Source organism: Uloborus diversus, chromosome 5 (assembly GCF_026930045.1).
Source record: "Uloborus diversus isolate 005 chromosome 5, Udiv.v.3.1, whole genome shotgun sequence".
Taxonomy (NCBI): domain Eukaryota; kingdom Metazoa; phylum Arthropoda; class Arachnida; order Araneae; family Uloboridae; genus Uloborus; species Uloborus diversus.
Window position 1 is genome coordinate 152,565,857 of NC_072735.1, and position 25,236 is coordinate 152,591,092.

Here is a 25,236-nt window from a genome sequence, read left to right on the forward strand (position 1 = left end):
TAAATTCATTTTTAAAATTATTTTTTGTCAAAACAGGGGGAAAACAAATGATTTTGTTTTTTTGATATAGAGTTTGTTGAGGTAAGGGGGACCCTTTTGAGAATAGTTCGTACTTGAAACTTTATACAAAAGTTTTGAAACAAAATATTTTGACTTTACACAAACTTTTAGCTTCAAATTATGGAAATGATTTTCAGAAATGCTCGTAAAAATTGAGCTAAAAAGACAACAATTCCAAAAAGTTGGATTATATGTCCTTTTCAAGAGTATTTTTGTCCCGGAAAGATAGATAAATATAATATTTGAGCCATTTATGTTGAAATTAGGGCAAGGTCAGTTTTTGTTCGTGCACAATATTTAAAGTAAGACATTGCAATAATCAGCTTTATAAAAGAAAAGCTAAAAATTTCGCTCCAAATATTAGGATTCTGACTTTCTTTTTTTTACCTTAAAACTATTACAGATAAAAAAAATTCATACCAAGTTTCATTTATAACTACCATTATCTCTCTTTTTGTTTAAAATGGACTTGCCCCACTTTAAAACAAACTGCTCATTTCATAATCTATCTAAGCAAAACGCCGAGGTTACACAAGATATTTCAGAAAAACGTAAAAAATCAGTAAACGAGCAGATTTATATAGCTATGTTGATTTAGTTAATCCTGTTACTGATTTGATATTCGGGAGTTCAGTTTTATTTAAACAACTGGTTGACATTAATGCTTGGATGACACCTGAATGTCGTCACTCTCCTACGTTGTTTTGAGGGAGTGAATGCTTCGTTGAAAGTTATTAGATAATTTCAGTTACACGTGGGCATGGTCGCTAACGTGGTTCTGGATACTTGTATTTTTGATTGGTTCGTACGTAATATTCGTAAACGATGGTAAATATTTTGATTTTTCTATTACTGTTTTAAATATTATGCTTTGTAATTGCAGGACGTTGCAAAAGCCACTACCATTAGTAGCTTTACATACTTAAGCACCGACACAAGTAAATATTGATAAAAATTAAATGAGTGCAAAGAATCTAGTTGTTAAGTACCCATATTTAACATAAGATTTTAAAAATATTTTTATGGGTCTGAATAATTCCTTGAAAGTCGTTATGTGATCTCAGTTACACGTGGGCTTGCTCGCTAACGTGGTTCTGGATATTTGTATTTTTGATTGGTTCGTAGTTAGTATTTTAAGCGATGGTAAATATTTTGATTATTTTATTCCTGTTTTTAAATATTAAGCTTTGTCACCACAGGTCGTAGCAAAAGTTACGATTTGTAGCTTTACACACTTAAGCACCGACAAAAGTAAATATTGATAAGAAATAAAATAAGTGCTAAGGATCTGGTTGTTAAGTACCTGTATTTAAAATAAGAATTAAAAAAAATATTTTCAAGGGGCTAAATGTTTCGTTCAAAGTTGTGTGATAATCTCAGTTTACACGTGGGCATGCTCGCTAACACGGTTCCGGATATTGTATTTTTGAATGGTTCGTTGTTCCTTTTTGTAAGCGATAGTAAATATTTTGATTTTTTAAGAATTACTGTTGATGTTTTTATTTTAACGCGATTATAATTATTTTGATTTTCCATCATTTTTCTTAAATGCCTAGCCTTGTAACCACAGGACGTTATGAATATTCACTATTTGTACTTACACACTAAAACATTGACACAAGAAAGTAGTTAATATAATAATGAATGCTTAGGACGTAATTGGTTAGGTACCTATATTTATCATAAGATTTTTAAAAATATTTTTGAGGGGCTTAATGTTTCTTTGAAAGTGGTTAGATAATTTCAGTTACACGTGGGCATGCTCGCTAACGTGCTTCTGGATATTGTATTTTTGATTGGTTCGTAGTTGCTATTCGTAAGCGATGATAAATATTTGTTTTTTACTTCCTTTTACAAAAAAGCAAGTATTGTATTCGCAAAAAAAATTTCACTCAAAAATCGAGCTTAATTTTCATTTTACTCTTCCTCGAATCAATATTGAGTTTTCTTTTTCGACTCGACCACACGTGGGTAAGTGCCTAGAAACGTATAGACATGCGAAATATCCATAATGACGATTCCCGAGTTAATTAGAACGCATTTTCTCGTGACGTCTGTATGTACGTATGTATGTATGTGCGTATGTATGTCGCATAACTCAAGAACGGTAAGTCATAGAAAATTAAAATTTGGTACGTAGACTCGTACCAAAGCGTACCGGGTCGCGAGGTACACGAGTTGTTTCCCACAATTAGGCCCTCTCCGGGAGTCTCACACCGCTGCCATACCGTTCTGGCGACTGGCCACGGCCCGTTCCCATCATATTTGCACCGGTTCAACATTATAGATTCCCCTAATTGTGCATGCGGGGAGGAGGGCACAGCTCAGCACTATGTTTTTAACTGCCCCTTAACAAGTAGTTTTCACATACGCAGAGCGCCCTCAATCTCTAAAAATCAACGTCTTGTGCAAGCATTATCAATCCCACGTCTTACAGGGCTCCTTAACAGCATATTCCAAACCCTCTCTTCAGAGGGCTACCTCTATCAAAGCGCTGAATAGACTCATCTCATAGATTCAACTTAATCTTCGCTTTTCACTTGATTATAGTGCTGGTGTCAATCGCTCTCCTACCGTACCTTCCTAACCATCAACTGCCCATCACATTTCCCCTGTAGTAACCGTGTCTTTCGGTCTTTTTAATGTTTTCTCGGTATTGTTGGACTTTTCTCACTAACCGTTTTATAGCTTTATTATTATTATTGTATAATTGCATATTGTTTATTGTTCTGCATCATGCAGCATTATTAAGCACCGCTTGTAACTTTATTATACTCGTACTTACAGTCGTTTCAAATTATAGCATCTGTAACTTTTATTATGCTTCGATATTCATAGTGTCTGTGTCTACTACTACTTAACTACTTTGTAAGTTGTTCATTTTTAAAATTCCACTCCCTATTCATCATCGTAATATAAACATAAGTTTGTATGTAACGACGACGTCGTCAGCCCTGTACCCACCAATTCCCCAAACTATGTTCCAGATGCAGTGCAGTGTGAAAGGTTCCTTAGCTAACCCACATGTGTTACATACATCCACTGTGTATCCCTTTCAATTCTTATACATATGCCTTTCTCTTCTCACTAACCACCACAACATAAACAAATGTACGCCTGTAACGGCGATTTCGCTAGCTCGGTACAATTCTAACTATTTATATCATTATCTGTCACGATCGCCCAGTTCCGGGTATTTTACTTTTTACACACGATTGCCACGGCGCTGAAATGACAACTTCACCAGCATTCCACATCCGAAATCACTCCTTATCACATTTGAATGCTGCTTGGTGGTGGACGGCAGTGGCATTTATTGGTCTTATACTGTATTACTTTTATAACTTGTATATACTTACGCATTCACAGTTTTAGTGCATTATGTATTACTATACAACACTACTCACGACGTAATAATCAAATGTACTTTTGTAACGGCGAACTCGCCTGCTATGTACCCATCGACTACTCTACTATCCTCTCAGCATCATGTTTTATAGCATGGTTTTTTCGAATTGTTTTGTGCTTCTATGTCTGTTTGTCAATATGTACTGTAATTGTCTGTGATCTTGTTTGTTTGTAGGTGTGTGCATTGTTATATGTATATGTTGAATGTTTAAAATAAAGCTCCGGGGGTCCTAAACTGGTTAAATCACTTAGTGATAGGTACAGTGGGCCTCCGGAGAGTGAAGTGAAGTGAAGGTATTTAGAGAGTAAACTATTGAATCACATTAAAATTGCCAGTAATGGGGAAACGACATTAAATTGGAGTAAAAGGAAGTCATGTGATGCACACATCAGCTCGTTTCTATTACTTTTTAAAAATATATTTAGCCTTGCAACCGCAGGACGTTATGAATATTCACCATTTGTAGTTACACGCTAAAACATCGACACAAGGAAAGAGTTGAATAATAAAATGAGTACTTAGGATCAGTTGTTAGGTACCTGTATTTAACATAAGATTTTTTAAAAATACTTACGGGGAGCTGAATGTTTCTCTCTAAGTCGTTACGTAATCTCAGTTATACGTAGGCATGCTCGTTAACGTGGTTTTTGATGCATGTATGCCAAGTTTGTTCGTAGTCATTATTCGTAAGCGACGATAAATATTTTGATTTTTAAAACAACCGCTTTTAAATACTAAGCTTTGCAACCACAGGACATTACTAATAGTGAACATTTGTAGCTTAATATACTGTAGCACCGACACAAGTAAAAAATTAATGGAACAATAACATGATAATTTGAGATATTTTTGTTTAGTATCTATACTTCATATAAAGATGTAAAAAATTATTTCGGTTTAACAAATGTGTTTTTTAGGCGGCAGTCCTTTTGAAAGATAAAATTTATTTCATCTCCTTAGAATGTTGGATAACATTTTTAAATGACATTTCTAAAAGCTGGGGGAAAAAAAAATGCAACAACGATTTAAGTTATAACGACTTTGTTCCTGAAGTATCACTACTACTTTTTGATGGACAAATTCAACTTAGGTTGAAACTTTATTCAATAGGAGGAGGGAATAGAGTGTAAATAAGTACCGAGTAAATTAAAATTCTGTCTACTAAATCCAATGAAAATCTAAAATAGTTCCTTCAGGATATTGATTTGCGATTTTGAATTTCACAGTTAACGTAGTTATATTGCAAGTAAAACATTACTGCTAATTTTTTAAAAAGCGTTTTAAAATTGATTGAAACTGGATTCAAAAGGTAGAGACAATAGGTACAACTAACAAACAAATCGGTAATGAAAACACCCCTACTTTATATTCAAACTAAAAAAAGTCTAAAATCTTCCCGTAATAGCTTATTTTCTATAGCATTTTACACACTCCATCTCCCCTTCAATTGCCCCAAAGAAACAGTAATATCGTTTAACGCGTGATAATATATTATTTAAGGTTATGAAAAAGTTTTTTTTTCCTTACAGTTATAAACTCAAAAAAATTTAGTTGTTTTGAAACTTCTTTTCAGGTTTTAAACATTGCAAGATATGTACAATAAATAACAAAGATACTGCGAAGATTTTAGATTAATAATTTTATTGATATGATATTCTGATTTAATGGTCATAATTTTATTGCAGATATCAAGAGGAATTTTACTATCTCTTGTGCTACTACAGACAGCTCGTTTAGCTGAAGAGACCATCATAACAGGTAAGAATTTTCTCAATAAATGCGATTTTCATTGCGTTTTCTTAAATTATTGGATACAAACAGGATTCAAAACATTTGCTTGATTGAAAATAGCGTAAGCATTTTGCTTACACTATTTGTTATTGTTGTTAATTCCCGCAGATTGTGCGAAAAGATTGTGAGAAAGTTGTTGCCTCACAAGGAGTGTGGACTTCTAATAAGAAAATGACAGTACAATTTTTTTGTTTACACCCAAGACTGAACTAGAAAAATCGCAATAGAGATTAAAGAACACCCATGTCATTGGTGGAAATTGAACCCACAACCTCCAGGGGCGTATTCAGGGGAGGGTCAACGGGTCAGCTGACCCCCCTGTGACAAGAATTTTACTGTGATTCTTATTAAACTTAAAATTTATTTAGAACCGGAAAATGGTACATAGAATCAATGTTAACCTAACTTCGCTTGGTTATGCAAAAGTATTTCTTCTCAGTGCGTCATAATTCAAAAGATTGACTTAGTTGGTTTGCTAGGCTATTGCTTTTTGAGTGGTTTTTTTTTTTATTTTTTTTTTACCATTTTTAAAAGAACAATCTTCTTAAATGAGTTTAACGTTTTTTCAGAGTTCTCTGCTTCCACTTCAAACCACATGTCGTTTGTGCTTTTTTTTTAAATCTATTTTATAGCTGCAATCTTATATAGTCAGACCTTACGGTAACGTGACCAGCCTGTTTGCCTGAAGAAATATGAGTTTTGTTGAATATTTCAGGGAATGAAGGGAGGTACACGCTGTGCCATTGAAAAATTTAGGGGAGGCTGTAAATTGAAAGGGTTTTGATCTCATTTGGGGGACGGTGCTCTGTAGCATATGAGGGGATGCGCCGACCTCCTTGGTGGGTGATCTGGTCACATCTGTTTGACTGATACTTTTTTACGTAGGAGGAAAACACGGGCGATTAAAACCTGAACCCCTGTACAAAATTTTCGGGATCCACCCTGACAATCTCCAGCATATAAAGCTAGTGATTTCACCTCTCGGTCACAGAATCAAGACTATTTCATCTACTACACTATTTCTTTAATCGTTTACATCATTTCATTAAAAATAAAAGATTCCTTTAATCTAAAGTTTAAAAAATGTACACATTTAATTTAAACTACTAGAAAATCGCTCGTCAAGGTATGGCGGGTGAAAGTTTTTTCTGCATTTGAAAGAAGCAATTGCCCGTTTGGTGATATTTTGATAGCTGAAATTATAATCCTAACTCCAGTAGATAGCGTTCATTGTCGACCCCTTTTTCGTTTATTCCCTGAAAACAAGAAAATCGCCCGTCGAGGTATGACGGGTGAAAAGTGCTTCTACATTTGAACGAAGCAATTGCCTGTTTGACGATATTTTGATAGTTGAAATGGTAACCCTAACTCCAGTCTACTAACCCTAAACTCCAATAGATAGTGTTCATTGTTGAACACTTTTTCGTTTCTTCATTCTTTTTTAAATGAGTCTTACCTGTAAAACAGTTGAGTTTCCAGATCCAGTTCAGCCTTATCAAAATAAAATATTTCCTGCATGCCAAACATTACCGAAAAATATTATCAAATTATCATGCAGTGGAGCGAGTTTCATTGTTGACGTCGGGAGCGTTACTCGATTAGTTAATTGACTATTATAAACATAAAGATTTTAAAGCTTGTATAAACTTTCAAAATTTTTTCTTTGTTCGCGAAATTTGATCATTTCTTTGAAGAACTATAGGGAAAAAACAAACCACTCGTAGAAAAAAGAACCACAAAAACTCCTCTTACATGATATAGGTTCAGACAAGTAAAAAAGTTCTTGTGTTTCTTTGCACTCTCCCTACAATCAATGAGACCTTCCTCAATATAAACTTTATTTCCAATGAACCAACTCTGGTTTACCCCTACCTTTGATAAATGAAGAATAACTCAAAAATTACACATCACTTGGGTAGTATATAATATATACAGCAATTAATGCTACTTTAAATTAACTTGAAATTAATTAAAAAAACAAATTAACTTTTCCGAATGTTTAGCCAATACCCACGATTTCATTCTTTGTGAAAGTATGCATTACTGATTTTACTTAAATTGATAACCTAAGGAACATAATTTATTCATGAAATACATCACCAGCTCAGTCAATTCCAGCCGAGGACTGCAGTTTCGTGCTTATTAGCACTCATCAGCCCGGCATAGGAATGACTAAGCTGGAAGTGGAAAACCTCGTAAGGAAGCCAAGAGAGTCAAACAAACTGGTAGCTAATACAGAATTAGCACTAGTTACTGTCCTTTAGGGCCTCTATTGGGCGGTAACTTACTGAATACACCTGCCTTGCCTTCAATATTCGAGTTGAATCGAACCATTGCTTTGGTCACTCGTCCGGTCAGTGCTAATTCTTGTATTTAGCTGCCAGTTTGTTTGGCACTCTATGCTTCCTTAAAAGGTTTTCCACCTCCAGCTCAGTCACTCCTATGCCGGGCTGATGAGTGCTAATAAGCACGAAACTGCAGCCCTCGGCTGGAATTGACTGAGCTGGCGGTGTATTTTATGTATTTCTCCCTTAGCTCTGGCTATAGGGTGGTAACTTACTGAATAAACAATTTATTCTTTATTCCTTCCGCTCCCCCTCCCGAAAAAAAATTCGTTTCAATTTTGAGATCTTAAATTCAAATTATGTTTTTCGCAATCACGAATTGTGATATGATCCTACTAGTTGGGTTTCTTGTTTCTACTAACGGCTCTTATCGCAACCATATTTAGAATTAAAGACGTCAGAATTAAAATGAATGCCAGGGGCTGGATGCTGGATGTTATGAGCTGGATCCTGGATGTTATGAGCTGGATGCTGGATGTTGTGTGCTGGATACTATTTTCGCTTATAAAGGATTGTGTAAGTCGAGAAGGGTCATTCGTGAATAGTTTGATCCCGAGTCACATAGGCGCCTGCATTATAAGCATAGAAAAATAAAAAATCAAAGTATGTGGACGTAATTCAACGGTCAAAGGAAAACAATAAGCAATTCGTGATTGCTCAAAAGAATAAAAAAAAAACGATTCAACATTTACTAAAAATCGGGGCGTTCAAATTTCTGTCTAAGATTTCATTTCGCAAAAAAATGGGGAATTTTGAAATCGCCCACATAAGTCACATTACCTAAATTTCTGCGAAACAGGTATTTCAAAATTTTCTCTGTATCGGAGTAGTAAATCTTTACATAATTTTCAGTTGTAAAAGTCACAAAGTTTGGCATTATATTATAATGGTGAAATTATTAACTAAAATATTGAAAACTTTAAATTATTTTATTTCAGATATTCATTCTATTGCTTTACGTAATGTGAAGTATTCTGTGATATTTTACCTATGGAATTTACCAGCAGCAGTAGAAGCCATACCTCCCATTGAGTTGCAAGCAAAACTGTAAGTATGCTGGTTTATTATTATTATTTTGTTCAAGAGAGACAGAACTTAAGAGACACCAGCTGGCATTAAGCTCAATATTTTAAAAATTAATTTGACATACATATATACATTTTGAAATTTACATCACATTGGTGGACAGTTGTAGTGCAGAATCCTTGTTTTTACATCCAAGTCGATTCTGTTGAAAAAAATCCCTAAAAAATTTAAAAAGTAAAAAACTTTTTTTTACGTTTACAAAATTGATTACCTGAACACAAATCACACATTCTGCCTTTATACTCACTAATTTCTGTGGGATAAAATTTTTTTAGGAGGAGACCCGACGCTCTCCCCCCCCAATCCCTCTTTTATCACCAACGATAACTGAAATGTTCTTAAGATATCAGGATTTTTAAACTTACCGGGGAAATCTCTCGAATACAATTCCTCTAACGCCACCAAATACAGCTTAGAACAACATTTTTAAAACTAAATTGAAAAATAAAAATCGGTTGGATATTCCCCTTCAGTCACCCAAAGATGTTCGTAATTCTTCACTTTCTAATCATTTCTCGAAGGACATTATTCACGGAACCTCTTACCGTTATTTTACTAAAGATGGCCAAAAATTGCAGTTTTAAAACTCTAGTTTCATTAATTTTTGCAGAAAGCCCCCCCCCCATCCTCTTCACTTTTACATCCTTAAAGACAGCTCAAACATTTTTTCAAAATGTCAGCTTCAATATACATCTGCGAGGGGAAACTCCCTACACCCTTGCCCGAACATAGAAAACGGCCTAAAATTGCGTTATTATTTCTAAAATCGGATTTTTTTAAAATTAAAACCCCTGATGATTCCGTTTTCCCAGTCTGTGGCCCCTGAACCTATTTTTATTGTAATAAATTGTATGAAGGTATATATGTATTAATGAAGTATTTATACAGCAGGTTTTCGTGTTTTACAAGGTCCTTTTCAAAACACGAAAGATCCATTCAAGGTCCTTTTTCAAAATATAATTTTTTTATTAAGCTGTTGAACAGAAAATTAAAAAATGGATTTGAATAAGACAAAATAGGCAAATATTCAGAATTATCTTCTACACTAGTGATTTAAAACCTTTTGCTTCCGGACCATTTTTCAACAATTCTAAGCCCGGTATTATTACTGTAACATATTGATACAAGACGTCAAATTTATACAATATGCTTAAATAATTCCAGCAATCAGACCAAGACAGCTGATACCATTTTTAGCATATACTAGTATTTTGCTCTCACATTGCAAATTCAAACATTTTATTTTTCTGCTTTACTATACATTTGTGTTAAATATCAATCGTAAAACTCAAATGTCATAAATTCAAAATCTGAAAAAATAATAAAACTAATTATCTATTAATTAGGCACTGAATGGCAGGTATTATTTTCCCTCGAAAATGAGTTATGATTTATCTTAATAAAGCTTCAGACAGTAGTTAATTTTTCTGAGAAACATCATTATTCACATGACGCCTGTGGCCTGATCCCAGGTTCGAATCCCATCCATATTATTGTCGTCGATATAACACTTTCAATCATATCCTAGTGGAACCAATTTTAAGTCGTAACCCCTCCCCCCCACCAACAATACATTCTTTTTCGATCTGTTTAGTCAAATAATGATGCACAAAATGTTCTACCGCCTCGTTTAAAAAAAAAGAGAAAAAAAACGTACTAAACATGAAATAAACCGCCAGCTCTGTCAATTCCAGCCGAGGAATGCAGTTTGGTGCTTATTAGTACTCATCAGCCTGGCATAGGAGTGAAGAGCTGGAGGTGGAAAACCTATTAGGGAAGCCAAGAGTGACAAATAAACTGGTAGCTAATACAGAATTAGCACTGACAAGACGACCTAACTAGGCAGGTAACTTACTAAATAAACGTACTAAACTTTCAAAAATTAACAAGAAAAAATTTCCTTAATGTTTGTTGAAACAAAAAGGAAATATCAAAATGTATAAATAGTGAAAACAGATGAAACCTTATTAGATTTCCAATAGACACTGTAAGTCATAAGAAATACCTTGTGATGCTCCCCCCCCCCTCGACAAGGAGTGCCTAGGGGACGCGATCTAAAGGTTGAAAAGTTGCAAGCACACTCAATAACCAAACATCAGGATTAGATTTACATAATTTTAACTCTTAGTTATTTAGCTACTTCCATAACTTAAACAGAACCATGAGTTAAAGATTATTTTAAACAAGACATGAAGCTCGACGATGTACTTTGTCCAGCTTTCGCCTAATGTAAAGACTATTAACATAAATAAGTAACTTACGTTACAAATACTCCAAAACAGATCAAAACGATTCAGATGTTCTTGAAATCCATAATTACCGATGTTCTTGAAATCTGCAATTACAGATGTTCTTTAAATCCACATCAATGTTTACTAATACTCGTTGCGTAGCTTCGCAGAAACTGGTTTGAGTTTTCTGTTGGTTAAATAGCGCACATGATAAAACACGTTCTAAATTCATAGCACCAAGTACTTTGAGATAAGTTCGTGGGGATTGAAAAAATACGGAAAAATTTGCTGTAAAAATTGCAGATTTTTATTTTTAGTGTATACATACAGTACAACTAACATATCTTTATCTAGCCATTAGCGTTGCAGCAAAGAAAGCAATGATTTCACAAATGCTCCCAAATGTGACCAAATATGTTTCAAAATTTTTGACATACTATCTGTTGTGTGAACTTGAGTTTTGACTTCCCAAGTCCAATATCCGGAACTCAAGCGGTACATTTTTGAAATATTTTGTTTCTGATGGAGCACATCGTGTGAACAAATTGTGCAGGTTTATTTGCAGTGAATCACACTTATTGTTACCAGTTCTTTTTTTATTCAGACCAGCAACATTATATCTTTCACGCAGGTGGATAACATTGGAAATATTTTGCTGTTTTGTCTGTCATTTGACAGGGGTGTCCACTCCCTAAGAGGAAGGGCGCACCCCCTAAATGTCGCAGATATCCCGCAAAAGCCATAGTCTCCGCCCAAAAAAATTCAAAAATACCCATCAAAACGACCCCTCTTGAAAATTTCAATGGCACAGCGTGCGCCCTGACCCCCCCCTCCCAGTTGGGCACTCCTACATTTGAGCATTTGTTGGATGTTTAACTAGGGTTGCCTACCTAGAGGGGGGGATCATGACGCAGACTGCGCCATTGAAATTTATGAGAGGGGAACGTTTTCAGGGATTATTTTTTCTTTTTTTTTTGAGAGGGGGAGAGGAGCTCACGCTCTTGGGAGGTCTTTGGTATTCGAGGGGGGAGGGGGAGGGGCGTGCCATTGCTTTTAGGGGCGCATTCCTGGTTTACCCCTTAAGACATTTTAAGTTGGTACACCTAATACTAATACTTTAACTTTTACAATTCGAAAGACAAAAATTATTTTATGGATGGTCGTGTTGAGCAAACTGGAAGAGATGTTAAAATGTTTAGGAATACCTACCAATCTGCCTGCTTACCCAAGGAAGCCCATTAGGCATTTCAATTACAATTAATTTTTCCAATGGAAAGAAAAAGATATCAAGTTTACATTTTGCCTAATCACAAAATTAGTATGCAGTAAGTTCCTTTCACATGTTACCGTTTATATTCATGATTGTTATAATTTATGCATTCTTAACATGATTATTTTCAACCAAGGCTGATTTTCTTTGGTGTGATGCAACAATTTGCCCACGCAATCAATAAATTGATTTTCTTTGACAACTATTTTAATATTTCATACGTCTCCATTGGAATTCAAAGTCGGGATGCTTCTGTGCTGTTAAAGGACTTACAAAAATTTATATTAGTTAAAACCTAGGCACTATAGTTAAAACTCTTTGTACTTTCTTGGCAGTATGGCACTGAGTCGAAACTTAATCACCAATTGCCATCAGGGTGCCAATTTTAATTCGGACTTTATTCCTTGTGTTTTTCACAATATGTAGAATCGTCTGGATGCAGACGGGCGGATACAGATTGCCATTTTAGGGGGGGGGATATGCCGAGGAAGGACCCCCCCCCTCCTAACGAACGAGCCTACGGTTTCGGGTGCTAAACATTTCTGAAACTGTTCGGAACACAACATTGGCCAGGAATAAAGCACCTAAGAGGGCAAAAGGGTTACATATTAATTTCATATGCAATTAAAAGAAGTAGTATTTCAAATGCTTACTTTCAAATTATTTTAATGAATTAAAATCATTACTGCAATTGTTTACATTTTGTTCATAAATTGTTTCAACACAATGTGGATGTACAACAGTGCCTGCCGACGGTTTAGGGGGGGGGGGGGGTCATGACCCTTATGACCTTCTCCCTGTATCCGCCCTTAGATTAGGCAAACACTTTTATCTAGGCTTGTCAGATTTCTGAAATGTTTAACCGGGACACTGGAATGCCCTCCCCAGACATCGGTAGTATTCAAAGGAGTACATACTCCTGGCTGATTTCTGGAGCGTTTTGTTGGTCAATTCATCCTTAATGTTATGAATAAATGGTTAAAAGTTATGAGGAATAAAAAATTGAACAATATTTAGATATACTTTTTATATTATAGGACTTTTTTAGACAGTCATTTTGGTTTTAAAAATTCTCAATCTTATTTTTAAAATAATCACAATCTAATCCGCTACTAACTTTACAAGTCAATGTTATAAATGATAAAGTAATTATCCTAAATAATCCTTCATAATTAATCATTTTTAGTCCTTTTTTTGGTCATTTGTAATCAAATTTATCCCTTTCCGGGGCATGAAGTAAACCGGCCAGGACACCGGGATTTTGTTTGAAAACCGGATCTGTTCCGGTCAAACCGGGACGTCTGGCACGCCTACTTTTATCTAACACTGCGCATCATAGAAAAAAAAGTTTATTAGAACCGTATTGAAAAATAAAATCATTTTAATACGTTTAAAACAGTTAATGAGTTTTTTTTCGCAAAGAGCAAATATTGAATTTAAACATTTTATTATTGAATTTTCTTTAAAATTGAAACTTTGGTATTTCTTAAAATTCCTAGTTTATGAAGCGTGTTACGGAAGAACTAAAGACTTTATTGTGCTTGATGGTTGAATGAATCATTTATTTCATTCCCTACGATATTAGCAAGTTCGAAAAAGTTACAGTAACTAATGACATGATTCTTTCTATAACAGAAAAGAGAAGATAAAAAAGGGGAAGGAGCTTCTTGAGAACTTGAATGACCTTTTGGAAAAAATTAAAACGAGCCTGAAAAAGAAGAAAAAGATTGAGCAGACCACTCTGGAAAAGGTAAAATACTTTCAGATAATAAAAAACAGCGAAAAATGATCTGAATAGAACATATTTTTAAAGTAGCAGTAATTAATACTATAGTAATCAATGCTTAGATCTGTTGGTAGAACTGATTAAAATTTTTGCAACAATGAAATAAGGATAAAGATACTTACTTTATAAGCTATTTAAATATTAAGGTTTGATACATAATTTCATTAAATTTTTTTAAAAGGATATCTATGGGTAAAAAAGTGCAAATATATTCATCTCTAAATGAAGATCTTTTTTTCTCTGCATTTTGGCTCCATCTTACGTTTTGAAATTAACTTTCCCCCATCAAAATAAAAGCAATTATGGCACAAACTGTTTTTAGCATGAACACATTACATCTTACGACTAAACGCCTTTTTTTACATTTTACTTTGATGCGTAGATTTGTGCTCTAAAAACGCGATTGAAAATGGGTTTAAAATATTACTAAGCAACATGTTATGAAAAACGATTATGTTTCATATTAAAAATTAAATAAAAACCTTAGGTGTGAAAACACACCGATCACAGCAAAACCGCGTGACCTGTGACGTATTCCGGCCGTTGACGTAAGCTGTAGTTAGTAGCCACAACGTGTGAAATTTAAAGTTTCTTGGATTTCTCCGGGACCTCTTATCAGATCCAGACCAAATTACCACCGGACCATCTGGGAAGTATACCCTTCCAAACAAAAAAAAAAAAAAAAAAAATAATAATAATAATAATTTTTCAAATCGGTCCAGTAGTGTTGGAATAAATCGAAAAAATACATAAAAAGCCGCAATACGAAATCATAACCTCCTTTTCTGAAGTCGGTTAAAAAGAAGTGCAAATGTTGCAAAAGTATTAGAGCCACATGTTTTTTAACGTTAACAAGAAATCCACTGCATAATACAAAAAAACTGAAAGAAAAGAAAAGAAAAAATGTGACATTTCTGTACCATTTTGAAACTATTTTCAGGCATAAATAAAACTCTGTCCAATGCTTGACAATTTACAGAAAATCGAAATGAAGTTGTCTGACCACTGATTAGATGGAAAGGTAAACTTCCGGTTTTCAGGCGTAAATGTACGCATCTATTAGTTTCTAGGGATGCCTCGTATGTTAGCCTCTAAATTAACCAGAGTCACATTTAAATGAGCGGAACACGAATTCAGATAGACCCGTTTTAACTGGACGTTTGCCAATTCCATATCAACCGTGGGCAGACTGTACTGGAGCAGAGTTGTCATAAGCTTTCATTCAAGTGAAGTCCTGAACTCAAGCAAACTTCATAAAATGTAAAGCATGCAACTTATTGCATCCATAAAGAATTTTGTTCTCAAAAGTACGTATCTGAAACATTTAGATATTATTTGATTTGTGCTTTTATTATACAGGGTGTTCTGTTTTAACCTGAAAGACCTTTATTTTCGCAACCGTTAGTCCTAGATGTATACTTCCAATTGCAAAAATGTTCAAAATCGGGAGTAGAGTTAAAATATTGAAAGTTTGAAGCAAAAATTAAAATGAGTCAAAAATACGAAATTTAACTTTTTATGCGGGCTCTAGGTCCCCTAACTAATACTTAGAGAAATGAGCTCCTTTGAAGACCATTACTAATATAAAAAACTTGACATTTGTGCGACGAAAACTCAAGGAGATATTCCAGTTTAAAGTTTTAAGGGACCACACAGAAGATGAGATTGGTACTTATCGCTCTTTCAGAAGAATGACAGGTTGTCAAAGTAAGAAAATCAAGGTATTTATATTTTTCATTGCTATTCAAAAATAAATTCAAATGTTATGCCGTGATACGCAAAAACACGCGACAAAACCTCGAATAATTCGAAAAATCACACTATGCACACATGTAATTTTAAACACTTGTTAACCACTATATTTTCCCTCAAAAGCTGTTATTGAAGGCTATTGAAAAGTGGTGTAAGTCACAAAACGCTGCGTTTCATATCTCGGTGAATATTGGGCGTACTAATTTCAAATTTTTTTTTTGTGTTAGAATTATTTTTCAATGGAGATTATTTCCTTAAATATAAGTTATGGAACCTGGGGTCCGTATAAAAAGTTAAACTTCGTATTTTTTGACTCATTTTTATTTTCACTTCAAACTTTCAATATCTTAACCCTTCATCTGATTTTGAACATTTTTACTAATGGAAGTATACATCTAGGACTAACGGTTGCGAAAATAAAAATCTTGCAGGTTAAAACGGATGTATATGAATTCTTGAATTACGGACATTCAAATTTAGCTGTTTTTTTCCCTGTAGGCAGCTTATCAATTAGAAGCTTTAGTAAAAGAAAGAAATCTATTATTTTTTTGCAGAAATAATTAGTTTAATATATGAGCCGCTCAGAAGCCAATGCGGTTAAGTCCAAAACACAAAAATTGAGAAAATCAATGTTTTTTGATACATTAGTTTTTAAAATTCTTGGTTTATTAATTTAATTAGAAAAGTGTATAAAAGCTTTTTTCGAAATGTAAACTCTGCAAAAAAAAAAAAAGTATGTACAGGATGTGTAAATAAAAACGTATGTATTTATTGAAATAATGACAGCATCTTAAAAATTTTAGGACTTATACCTTTTGGCAGATGAAAAATATAAGAAATTTATGTAAAAATAATAAAATAACATTTATTTTCATAACTTTTATGTTTATTCATCATAACAAAAACCATCTTCTTACAAGTTATTTAAATGTAAATCTTGATCTCCATGTGTTGTCCTTAATGTCCTGTAAAAGTAGTGTTTAATTGGAGGTATATACTTTACTGAACATATGATGTCTTTTTTTGTTTCTCTTGAAATTGTTCTGAATATAGGTTGAGTTATATTTTTTAAATTTACTGGCCTACCTTTTTTTTATTTATTTATTTAAAATCAATTACATGAAAGGTATCATCCTCGTCAAAATTATGTTTGAACTTAATGCTGCTTGGGTTCCAATTTTATGCATTTCATATTAAGCCAATTGACTGTTAATCCACTTGTTGATTTTTTTTCTGTTGGTAACAGCTTCTTCCAATGGTCTTGTGAAAAGAAATTCTCATGGATTCTTTTCGACAACTCTGAAAGGGTTCTTCCTTTTACTATTTTGTATTATATGATACCAGTCACTAGGGTTATAAATATACAGATTTTTTTTGCATAAGCTTCTATAACTGCAAAATCAGCATCATTGGGCAAATAACTGTGCCCACTTAATAAAAATTTAAGCTCAATTGATTCAGCCTTTATGTCTTCACTCTGAACCAATTTCATTAAACTTAACACAGTTTTTATATTTCGATTCTGTCCTGAACATGAATCTGAATACATTATAATTTTTTGAAAATACTTTGCTACAATTTAATGTGTTTAGATAAACACGATGACACTTCTTATGAACCCCGCGATGCTTGGGTTATAGGCCAAACATACATGTAGCCCTCGTTAGTCTTTAAATCATGGCAACCAAGATTGTATACAAATAAGTTTCTCTTGTAATAAGCCACTGATGTGGATAGTTTCGGAAATGGTAATGCTTTTTCGAAATCAAAACTGAACATGCATATTTCGTCTGAAGCTCTTAGTCGATCATTAGCCATACTATTACGGGCAATTTCTGCATCTCGCAAGTCTTCGTCATATTCAACTTCAGCTGCATTTTTTTCTTCATCTATTGTAGATTGCTTTTTTACTACCAAATAATCGGATGTTGCACATGTATCTTTTGAAGGTTGCTTAAAATGTAAGTTAAATTTTGTCGAAAATATATGGTAATAAAACCAGTGATCGGGAAGTAGCGCGCTACAAGTAGCGACGCTACTGTAGTAGCTACATTTTTTAGTAGTTTGTAGTGTAGCGCACTACTTTTTAAAAAAAGTAGAGTAGCGAGTAGTTCGCTACAAAAAAAAAGTAGTTTGTAGCGATTTCTAGAAACTACTTTTGAATCAAGTTTCAAAAAAAAAAAAAAAAAAAAAAAAACCGCATGCATGTCTTACGAGTGAAAGTTGCACCAATCAGATTCGTAAGACTGAAAAATTCGAGCTGACCTTTGACATATAATTTTGACGTCATGTGTTGTATCTGTTTGGACGCCATTACTTTGTTTGGCATAGAAGCTTTCACATTTTCCCAATATTCGCCTTGAATAGAGCATGGCTTAAAAAGAAAGAAACGATTTTTTTTTTTTTCCGTTTCCTGTAAACTTTGCCCGTTAAGCAAAAAGCTTTCGGTTTCAATGCCATTTGCACATGCAGTCGAACTAATATTTAGTACCCAAGAAAGAAGGTGATATAAGCCCTGCGCTTCCGCTCCGAAAATTTTCGTGTAGCGGGTGAGGAATTCGCATCAGCTGCAAAATTCGTTTCTCGAGTAAAACTCGCTCTACATAGACATTTCGCGTTAGTAGAATTTTGTTGTAGCCCTAGTCCACTGTTGTTAAAAATTGCACATTGAAGTAAAGTAATCATTTTTAGTTATGTTTCATGTTTCGGATAAATTAGTAGTACCGATTGGAATATTTTTCCTATTTCTTTATTTTGTCTTTTTTACTGATTGAGTATTGATGTATTAACATATTAAAAGTCAATTATTAAATGTTGTGAGTTTTTGAGATTATTGGCAAAATAGAAAAAGGCTTTTATTTCATTTTATCAGGGGCGTAAGAAAAGAGATGGTGTCCAGGTCTGGAACCCTAGCTTGAAGCTCAAAAGCAATCAATTCCTATGAAATAACTAATGTTATCCTATGAATCCCTAACTATGAAACATAAGTTCTTTTAAAATTAACTCATATAATGAAAATTTAAGTTTTTCTCTTTTGTTTAAAAGATGCACTTCATCATCTAAATCAATTATATATATATGTATGTCTAGTCTATGTAAAATTTAAATTAAATTACGATTGGATTTATCTCAATTTCAAGTAGCCGAGTTGCTCTTCTTGACTGAAATACTATTTACTGTCAGGAAAGGATTAAAAATTTGAAGGTTGAACTCCTTCCACTTTTAAATCCTTTCTTGCAGGGAATATTCGTACAATTAATTAAAAAAAATTTGGATTGACGAATCGTTTCAGTAAAGGACGAAAGAATAAATAATTTATAGCAATATTCCATGTTCAAATGAGCCAATATATCAATCTGAAAATTTTGTTAATTTTTTCATTCAATCTCAAACGGTGTGTATGTGTATGTTATTTATTTATTTAATTTTTAAAAAGTAGCGAAGTAGCGACTACATTTCAAAAGTAGTTTGTAGTTGCTACATTTAGAAAAAAGTAGTTGTAGTTGTAGTTAACTACATTTGTGCTAAAGTAGTTGTAGTTGTAGTTCGCTACAAATAAAATGTAGTTTTTCCAACCACTGAATAAAACTTTTCCTTTACTGGTACAATTTGCTCTTCATTACATTGTTCGACATACAGGTTATACATTTTTGCAATAGAAAAATCTGAATTCAAGTATCTGCCACTGGGATTATGACTTCTTGTATAATGAATTTCTTGTTTTTCAGTGTTGCCAACAAATATCGAAAGAAGAAGAAGAATTTAATTTTTATTTCAAAGTTTATGTAAAAAAATATTAATAAAAGGTGGACTTATTCACAATGGCTTCTGAAATTATTATACAACATGTTCAGAAGCTATTAAATAAAGGGCTGTCTAACCTAGAAAAAAATAACCAACGAGTAAATCCTTTAATAACTAAGAAGATTAACATTTATTTTATCAAAATTTCCAAAAATCAGAAAATATCTAAAAATGGACTTAACCGCATTGGCTTCTGGGCGGCTCATATCAAGAGGCTAAATCTTCTAGAAACTGAGCGTGCATTTAAATAACTGATAATATAAGTCAATACTGTGACCATAGAAATCAGTTCGATTATTGGCCTTTTATCTCCATTTCCTTTCTGAAAGGGTTACTTTTATGTTTGAGAAAAAATGAAGGGACAAACATGTGTAATGGGGAATAAATGCAATTAAATTTTGCGAAAACAGGTTTAGAATGCTCCATAGAATAACATATTTGTCAATAGTTTTTTTTTTTCATTTTTAAATTAGTAAATCTAAACATGTGTTTCATTTTATATTAGTCTGATGGTTAAGATGTTTCGATCAGTTTCATAAAATCGGACCACCATGAAATAAATTAATAGTTCACGTGACCAGTGGTAGATATCTGACAATAGAGAGATTTGAAGCTGACATTTTTAATGATTTGAATTGCATATTCATAGTAATGTAATATACTTCAATTTCGGTTATATTTCTCTTAAAAAAAGATCAATTTATTATTTTAAACAATTTTTCAAAGCTAATTAAATAAGTTCTGCAAATTTTACTGGAAAAATGTAAGAAGAAATGCTTCTAAGTTTATGTGGAAACATATTATATGTTGAACTGAAAAAGGACTCGTCACATTATGATTAAAGTAGTGTACCATCTTTTTTACATGTCCAAGGGAGCACAGCACACACACAGTAAGCAGTTTTTTTTTAGGTAATTATAAGTTTTTTTTTCAGATTGTGGAAGTGAAAGAAGAGTTTAAAAAACTTCAAGTAGATTCGGGAGATTTACCTAAAGAACTTCTCGACAACTTTAAGGAAAAGACTCTGGAAGCTTTCATGCTCATACTACAAAGTTACGGGCTTGGTGATATTCCTCTTATCAAAACGCTGGAAAAGGCTAAAGACATGGAGATGGAAGAATTGGCAGAAAATGTAAACACTAACTTAACTATTTTTTCTCATTTAAAAAACCCAAAGTAATATGCATGCATTGTATTTTTTTTAATACATAATGCATTTTTTATTTTTTGATACATAATCTTTTCCTGGCTTCTTCCTGATATTTAATGAGCAAATAATTCACTCGTGAAAAGCCTGGGAATACTTTTGTAAGAATAGAAAAGTTGACCATTTTCCATATTTCTAAATCATTCGTAAACATAATTCCTGCCTGAAAAATATTTTCCACCGCTTTGTTTAGCTTTTTTTTAATTTTAGAATTTGAAATAATGACTTTTTTTCTTGTTCTTTGTTATGAGTTTTTTTGTTTGTTTGTGCCAAGTTCTCTGCCATGTGAAATATAAAAATATATACATTTTAGAATTGAATATATGGTACGTACTTAGCAGAGCCAATGAGTAGTTTTATGTAAATTGCAGAAAGAGCCGTATTTTCCAAGCGCCCAAAAATCAGTCCATGCAGGTGTTTTCGGTAGTTTTTCATGACAAATTTGAATCTTCTTATCAGAAAACTACAATAAAATGAAATAAAAAAAAATTAAAAAAAAAAATTGAATTTTTGGCATCCTGAATTTAAATTGTTTTTCACAATCACGAGCGTGTGTGTGTATGAATGCGCGTGTATGTTTGTGTAGGAGCATGTGTATGTGTTTGTGTATGTATGCATGTGTGTGCGTGTTGTGTATGCAGTGCTGTGTGCGTACGCGCGTGTGTGTGTGTATGCGGTGCTGTGTGTGTACGCGTGTGTGTGTGTGTGTAGGCGTTCGTGTGTGTGTATGTAGGCATATGTGTTTGTGTCTGTGTGGAGGCATGAGTGTGTGTATGTATGTGTGTGTGTTTGTGTCTGTGCGCAGGCATGAGTGTGTGTATGTGTGTGTAGGCGTGTGTGTGTTTGTGTCTGTGCGCAGGCATGAGTGTGTGTATGTGTGTGTGCGTAGGATATATACGCCGCCGATCAGGAGAAGCGGATAGCTCAAGACCTGGGGACAGCCGCGCCTGGAAGACGGTGGGCGGTGGTGCTGCAGAGGCTCTGGTTCAAGCTGAAAAAGGAACGGAACATCAAAAAATGTCAAATGAGAACAATAAGCAATCGTGATTGCTCAAAAAAAACGCGAGTTTTATTTGTAAACTAAACATTTTCGGACAGTTCTTTAATGCTCAAAATCCTTGATTCGTTCTCGGCCTGTCGGCCTATAAGCTGCCGTGAATGCTTCAGTTCTCAGTTATTTCAAAATTTGCAGATAAAAGTAAAGATTCTAATTGGGTTTGGGAAGATGCGGAGTTAGATTTTTGTGAGTTATTGTATACATTGGATTCAATAACATCAAACTGAAATATAAGATTTGGTATGCAATGATAGTGAAAGGGAAATGATAAACTGGAGTATTTTTATTGAACATGTTTTCTATGGCAGTATACCTTCCCTTCTGATTTTTTTACTGGGGCACTGGTACGATAATGATAAGAACTACGCTTTGACTCACAAAATTGGCAAGACATTCACTTTAGACTTCACTGGTTGAAAGGGGAAACCTAATTTACACAACTCGAAAGTGTTTTGAGCCAGGACGCATGTAGCATTACTTATGAAGTACTGAAAACAATGCTATAACACACAAAATTTTAAAAACGTTACAGACACGCTGTTCATAGTCGCAGGATGAAAACATTAGTGCAAAAGAAGTCATAACTTATGAACTAATAATTTTCAACGCTTGAAGACAATACACATTAATTACTGTAGCACTGTGAAAAACCTAATTGTCAAAAAGAAAAACATACATCTAATCCAGTACAACTGCAATTCAACCCACTGTTATAAAAATAGCGTAACATATGACAAAGTGACAACATAAAGGATCAGCTCTTGGACAATTAGTTCCAACATTCTCCGTAGATGTTGAATGTACGTATGAAAAAAGATTAAGTACGCAATATTAGGAAGTACAGTCATCTTGAATAACTTCACCCTAATATTTCCGAACACATAATTCGTCACAATGTCCCAGAACGAATGAATCGGAAAATAACGTCATGTAAATGAGCGGCTTAAACGAGCGAACTGAAAAGGAACTTTAGTGTGTGCTATGTAAACGGTCAATGTTAAGAAGGAGGTTATATAGGAATTGTTGAATGTGTATACGTGATTCTTACGGAACCTTTTTTTACATTGACAGTTTGCATAAATTGCTAACAAAAGTTGCAAGGTTTTGTACTTCATTGTGCATAATTTTGTGCAGTAATCGCGTATAATTTTCAAGTTGTCTTCTAAAGTCTACAAATAGTATTCTTTCTTAATCAGATTTTAGGACGATTTTAATATTTTAACGCATTTCGTTTACATTTTCTTTCAGCTCCAAGACACCTTCTCAGGCAAAAATCACAGAGAATGTAAGTATATATTTTTGCTCCAAAATTTTTCATAGCATAAAGTTAAAAAAAACAAACAAACAACCAAATGAATGAAAATGCTTACTAATTATGGAAAATAAGGTAAGGGGGAAAAACAGAAAAAAGCAACAATTTCTTTACTTCTAATGTTTCCAGATTAAACTTACCATTAAATGTCAACTTTTCCGATTTTTATATTTCACTACACTAGAGATGGATTCTTAAATTTACTATTCTAAAAGAAATTTCAGGCATCAGCTTCCGAAAGATTGAAATTTAGTACAGAGGAGTCTTGAGAACTTGACTCTTTATAAACCGGGTGATTTCAGAAAATCGGACCACTTCTGGAAACATGCAAAACCCTGCGCAAGAAACCTGTTACGCGCGCAAACCCGGAATTTTCAAACTCAGTCCTGTAAAGATCCACATCATTAGGTCGGGTTTTTGGGGTCGTACTACTGTAGTAATGACAGATTATAGCTTGACCACGAAAAGAAGGCGGATAACCTTGAAGCAAGAAACATCATTTATATCATTTGTAATAGGTTGTTTGTTCTTATTTTGGAATAGATAGGATTAGCTAGACCATGCCTCTTACTATTCGGTGCTTTCTGGCAGAATCTACATATTACAAATGATGTTTCGCTTCAAGGTCATCCGCCTTCTTTTCGTGGTTAAGCTTTACCATCACAGATGAACTACATTTTTGTCACGTGCTGCGGTGTCCCAAGACGTACTCTCAGCTCAGCTGATTTCGACAGAATCTGAATGAATTTGCGTGATATCACTGTTTTAAGTTCATTGAGTAAGGGGCTGCTTATATATGATTTAGAAACAAAATGACTTCAGATTTCATTTGGAGGATTGAGTGGAGTGCATGCGACTTACGGGCTAAGGTTGAGTATTGTTGGTGCAAAGCTTCTTATACTTCTCAACTGCTGGGGCATAGTGCCCTTATTCACTTATATCAACTACATGGGTAAGTAATGGGGTGTTTTCGTTGACACCTTTGTATGTAAGGTAAAAGGAAATATGATTTCGTACTCCAACAAACAGTTATAAAGTCTACTTTTTTATACCTAGTAATCCGCGGAGAGTATAGTCTTGAACACAATACACAAAATTAAAAAAAAGGATGGATCTGAAGTCGAATCATTGAAAATCAGTTTCCGTTTACACATAATGCCCCTATATATCCATCTTGAAAAAATATTTTGTGCTAAATTCCAAGTGAAACTTGTGTACGTTTTTTTTTTTTTTTTGAATGTTTAAATTGTTTTGTAATGCATTTTTATACGTGTTTACTCTACAGTTTTTTTTCCCTTTTACACTTTCAGTATAATAGATGAAACATTCGAAGATCAAGCTTTTTGAAATGGTATGATTATTAAAGTAAAGGATGATATTTCACTTTAAAATCGAATTTTGAACTTGTGATGTTGAAAGAATAGAATAAATTATTTTTTAAATTATGAAAATAAGCGTTTGTTTTATTTTTAGCTTTCATAACTTTCTGAATTCTCACTTCAAAATTCAAATTCTTGATATACAGTGAGAAGGTCGTATGATGAAATGATGAAAAATAAATAAATAAATAAATAAAAATGTGAATAGAAGACAAACTGCCAAGAACATGCAGCATATAGCTATTTTAAGGTTTAAGGTTAAAATAGAGACTCTTTATCAGTGCAAAAGTAATCTACACGCAGCAAAAAAGTCGTGAGGACACACATCTCACGATTTTTGTTGTGTGAAGGAATAATAAAATAAATAAATGAATGTAAATAAACAAATTAATGAATGAATATGTAAATGATATAATAAATGAGTGAATATGAAATAAGTGTTTTCACTTGTTCCATTTACTTTTTCCCGGATGATCTTGACAAATCGTATTAAGTATTTAAAATAAATGAAAGGCTTACTATCAAATAAATTAAAACAGCAGTGAATATCCGTAGATTCATCTAAATAAAAAGTAGCGAAACAATCGATCACAGAATAATATTCACATCTTCATGATGCTCTCCTATCTAGTTAATTAACAAGTATGAGAGTCGTGTTCTGAAATACAGAGCAGGGTAATAATGTATTGTACATGCATCATGTTTGCAGTTTTAATTAAATTACTGGAAGCGCGACCTGGTAGCTGC

General features: G+C 33.6%; 1 protein-coding gene across 1 annotated transcript; it reads left to right on the plus strand.

The window, feature by feature from the left end:
• The first annotated feature begins 767 nt into the window (after positions 1-767).
• On the plus strand, positions 768-24,558 carry LOC129222716 (uncharacterized). Its single transcript, XM_054857247.1, has 7 exons — positions 768-888; positions 5,155-5,227; positions 8,544-8,652; positions 13,828-13,942; positions 20,469-20,666; positions 23,047-23,083; positions 24,421-24,558. The coding sequence occupies exons 1-7, from the start codon at positions 886-888 to the stop codon at positions 24,423-24,425; spliced, it is 540 nt and encodes a 179-aa protein (XP_054713222.1). The 5' UTR covers positions 768-885; the 3' UTR covers positions 24,426-24,558.
• The last annotated feature ends 678 nt before the right edge of the window (positions 24,559-25,236 follow it).

Excerpts from the sequence above, each read along its gene's own strand:
- LOC129222716 (XM_054857247.1), top strand. Across the intron at positions 5,228-8,543 it reads TGAAGAGACCATCATAACAG|ATATTCATTCTATTGCTTTA; the intron begins GTAAGAATTTTC and ends ATTTTATTTCAG. Across the intron at positions 8,653-13,827 it reads ATTGAGTTGCAAGCAAAACT|AAAAGAGAAGATAAAAAAGG; the intron begins GTAAGTATGCTG and ends TTTCTATAACAG.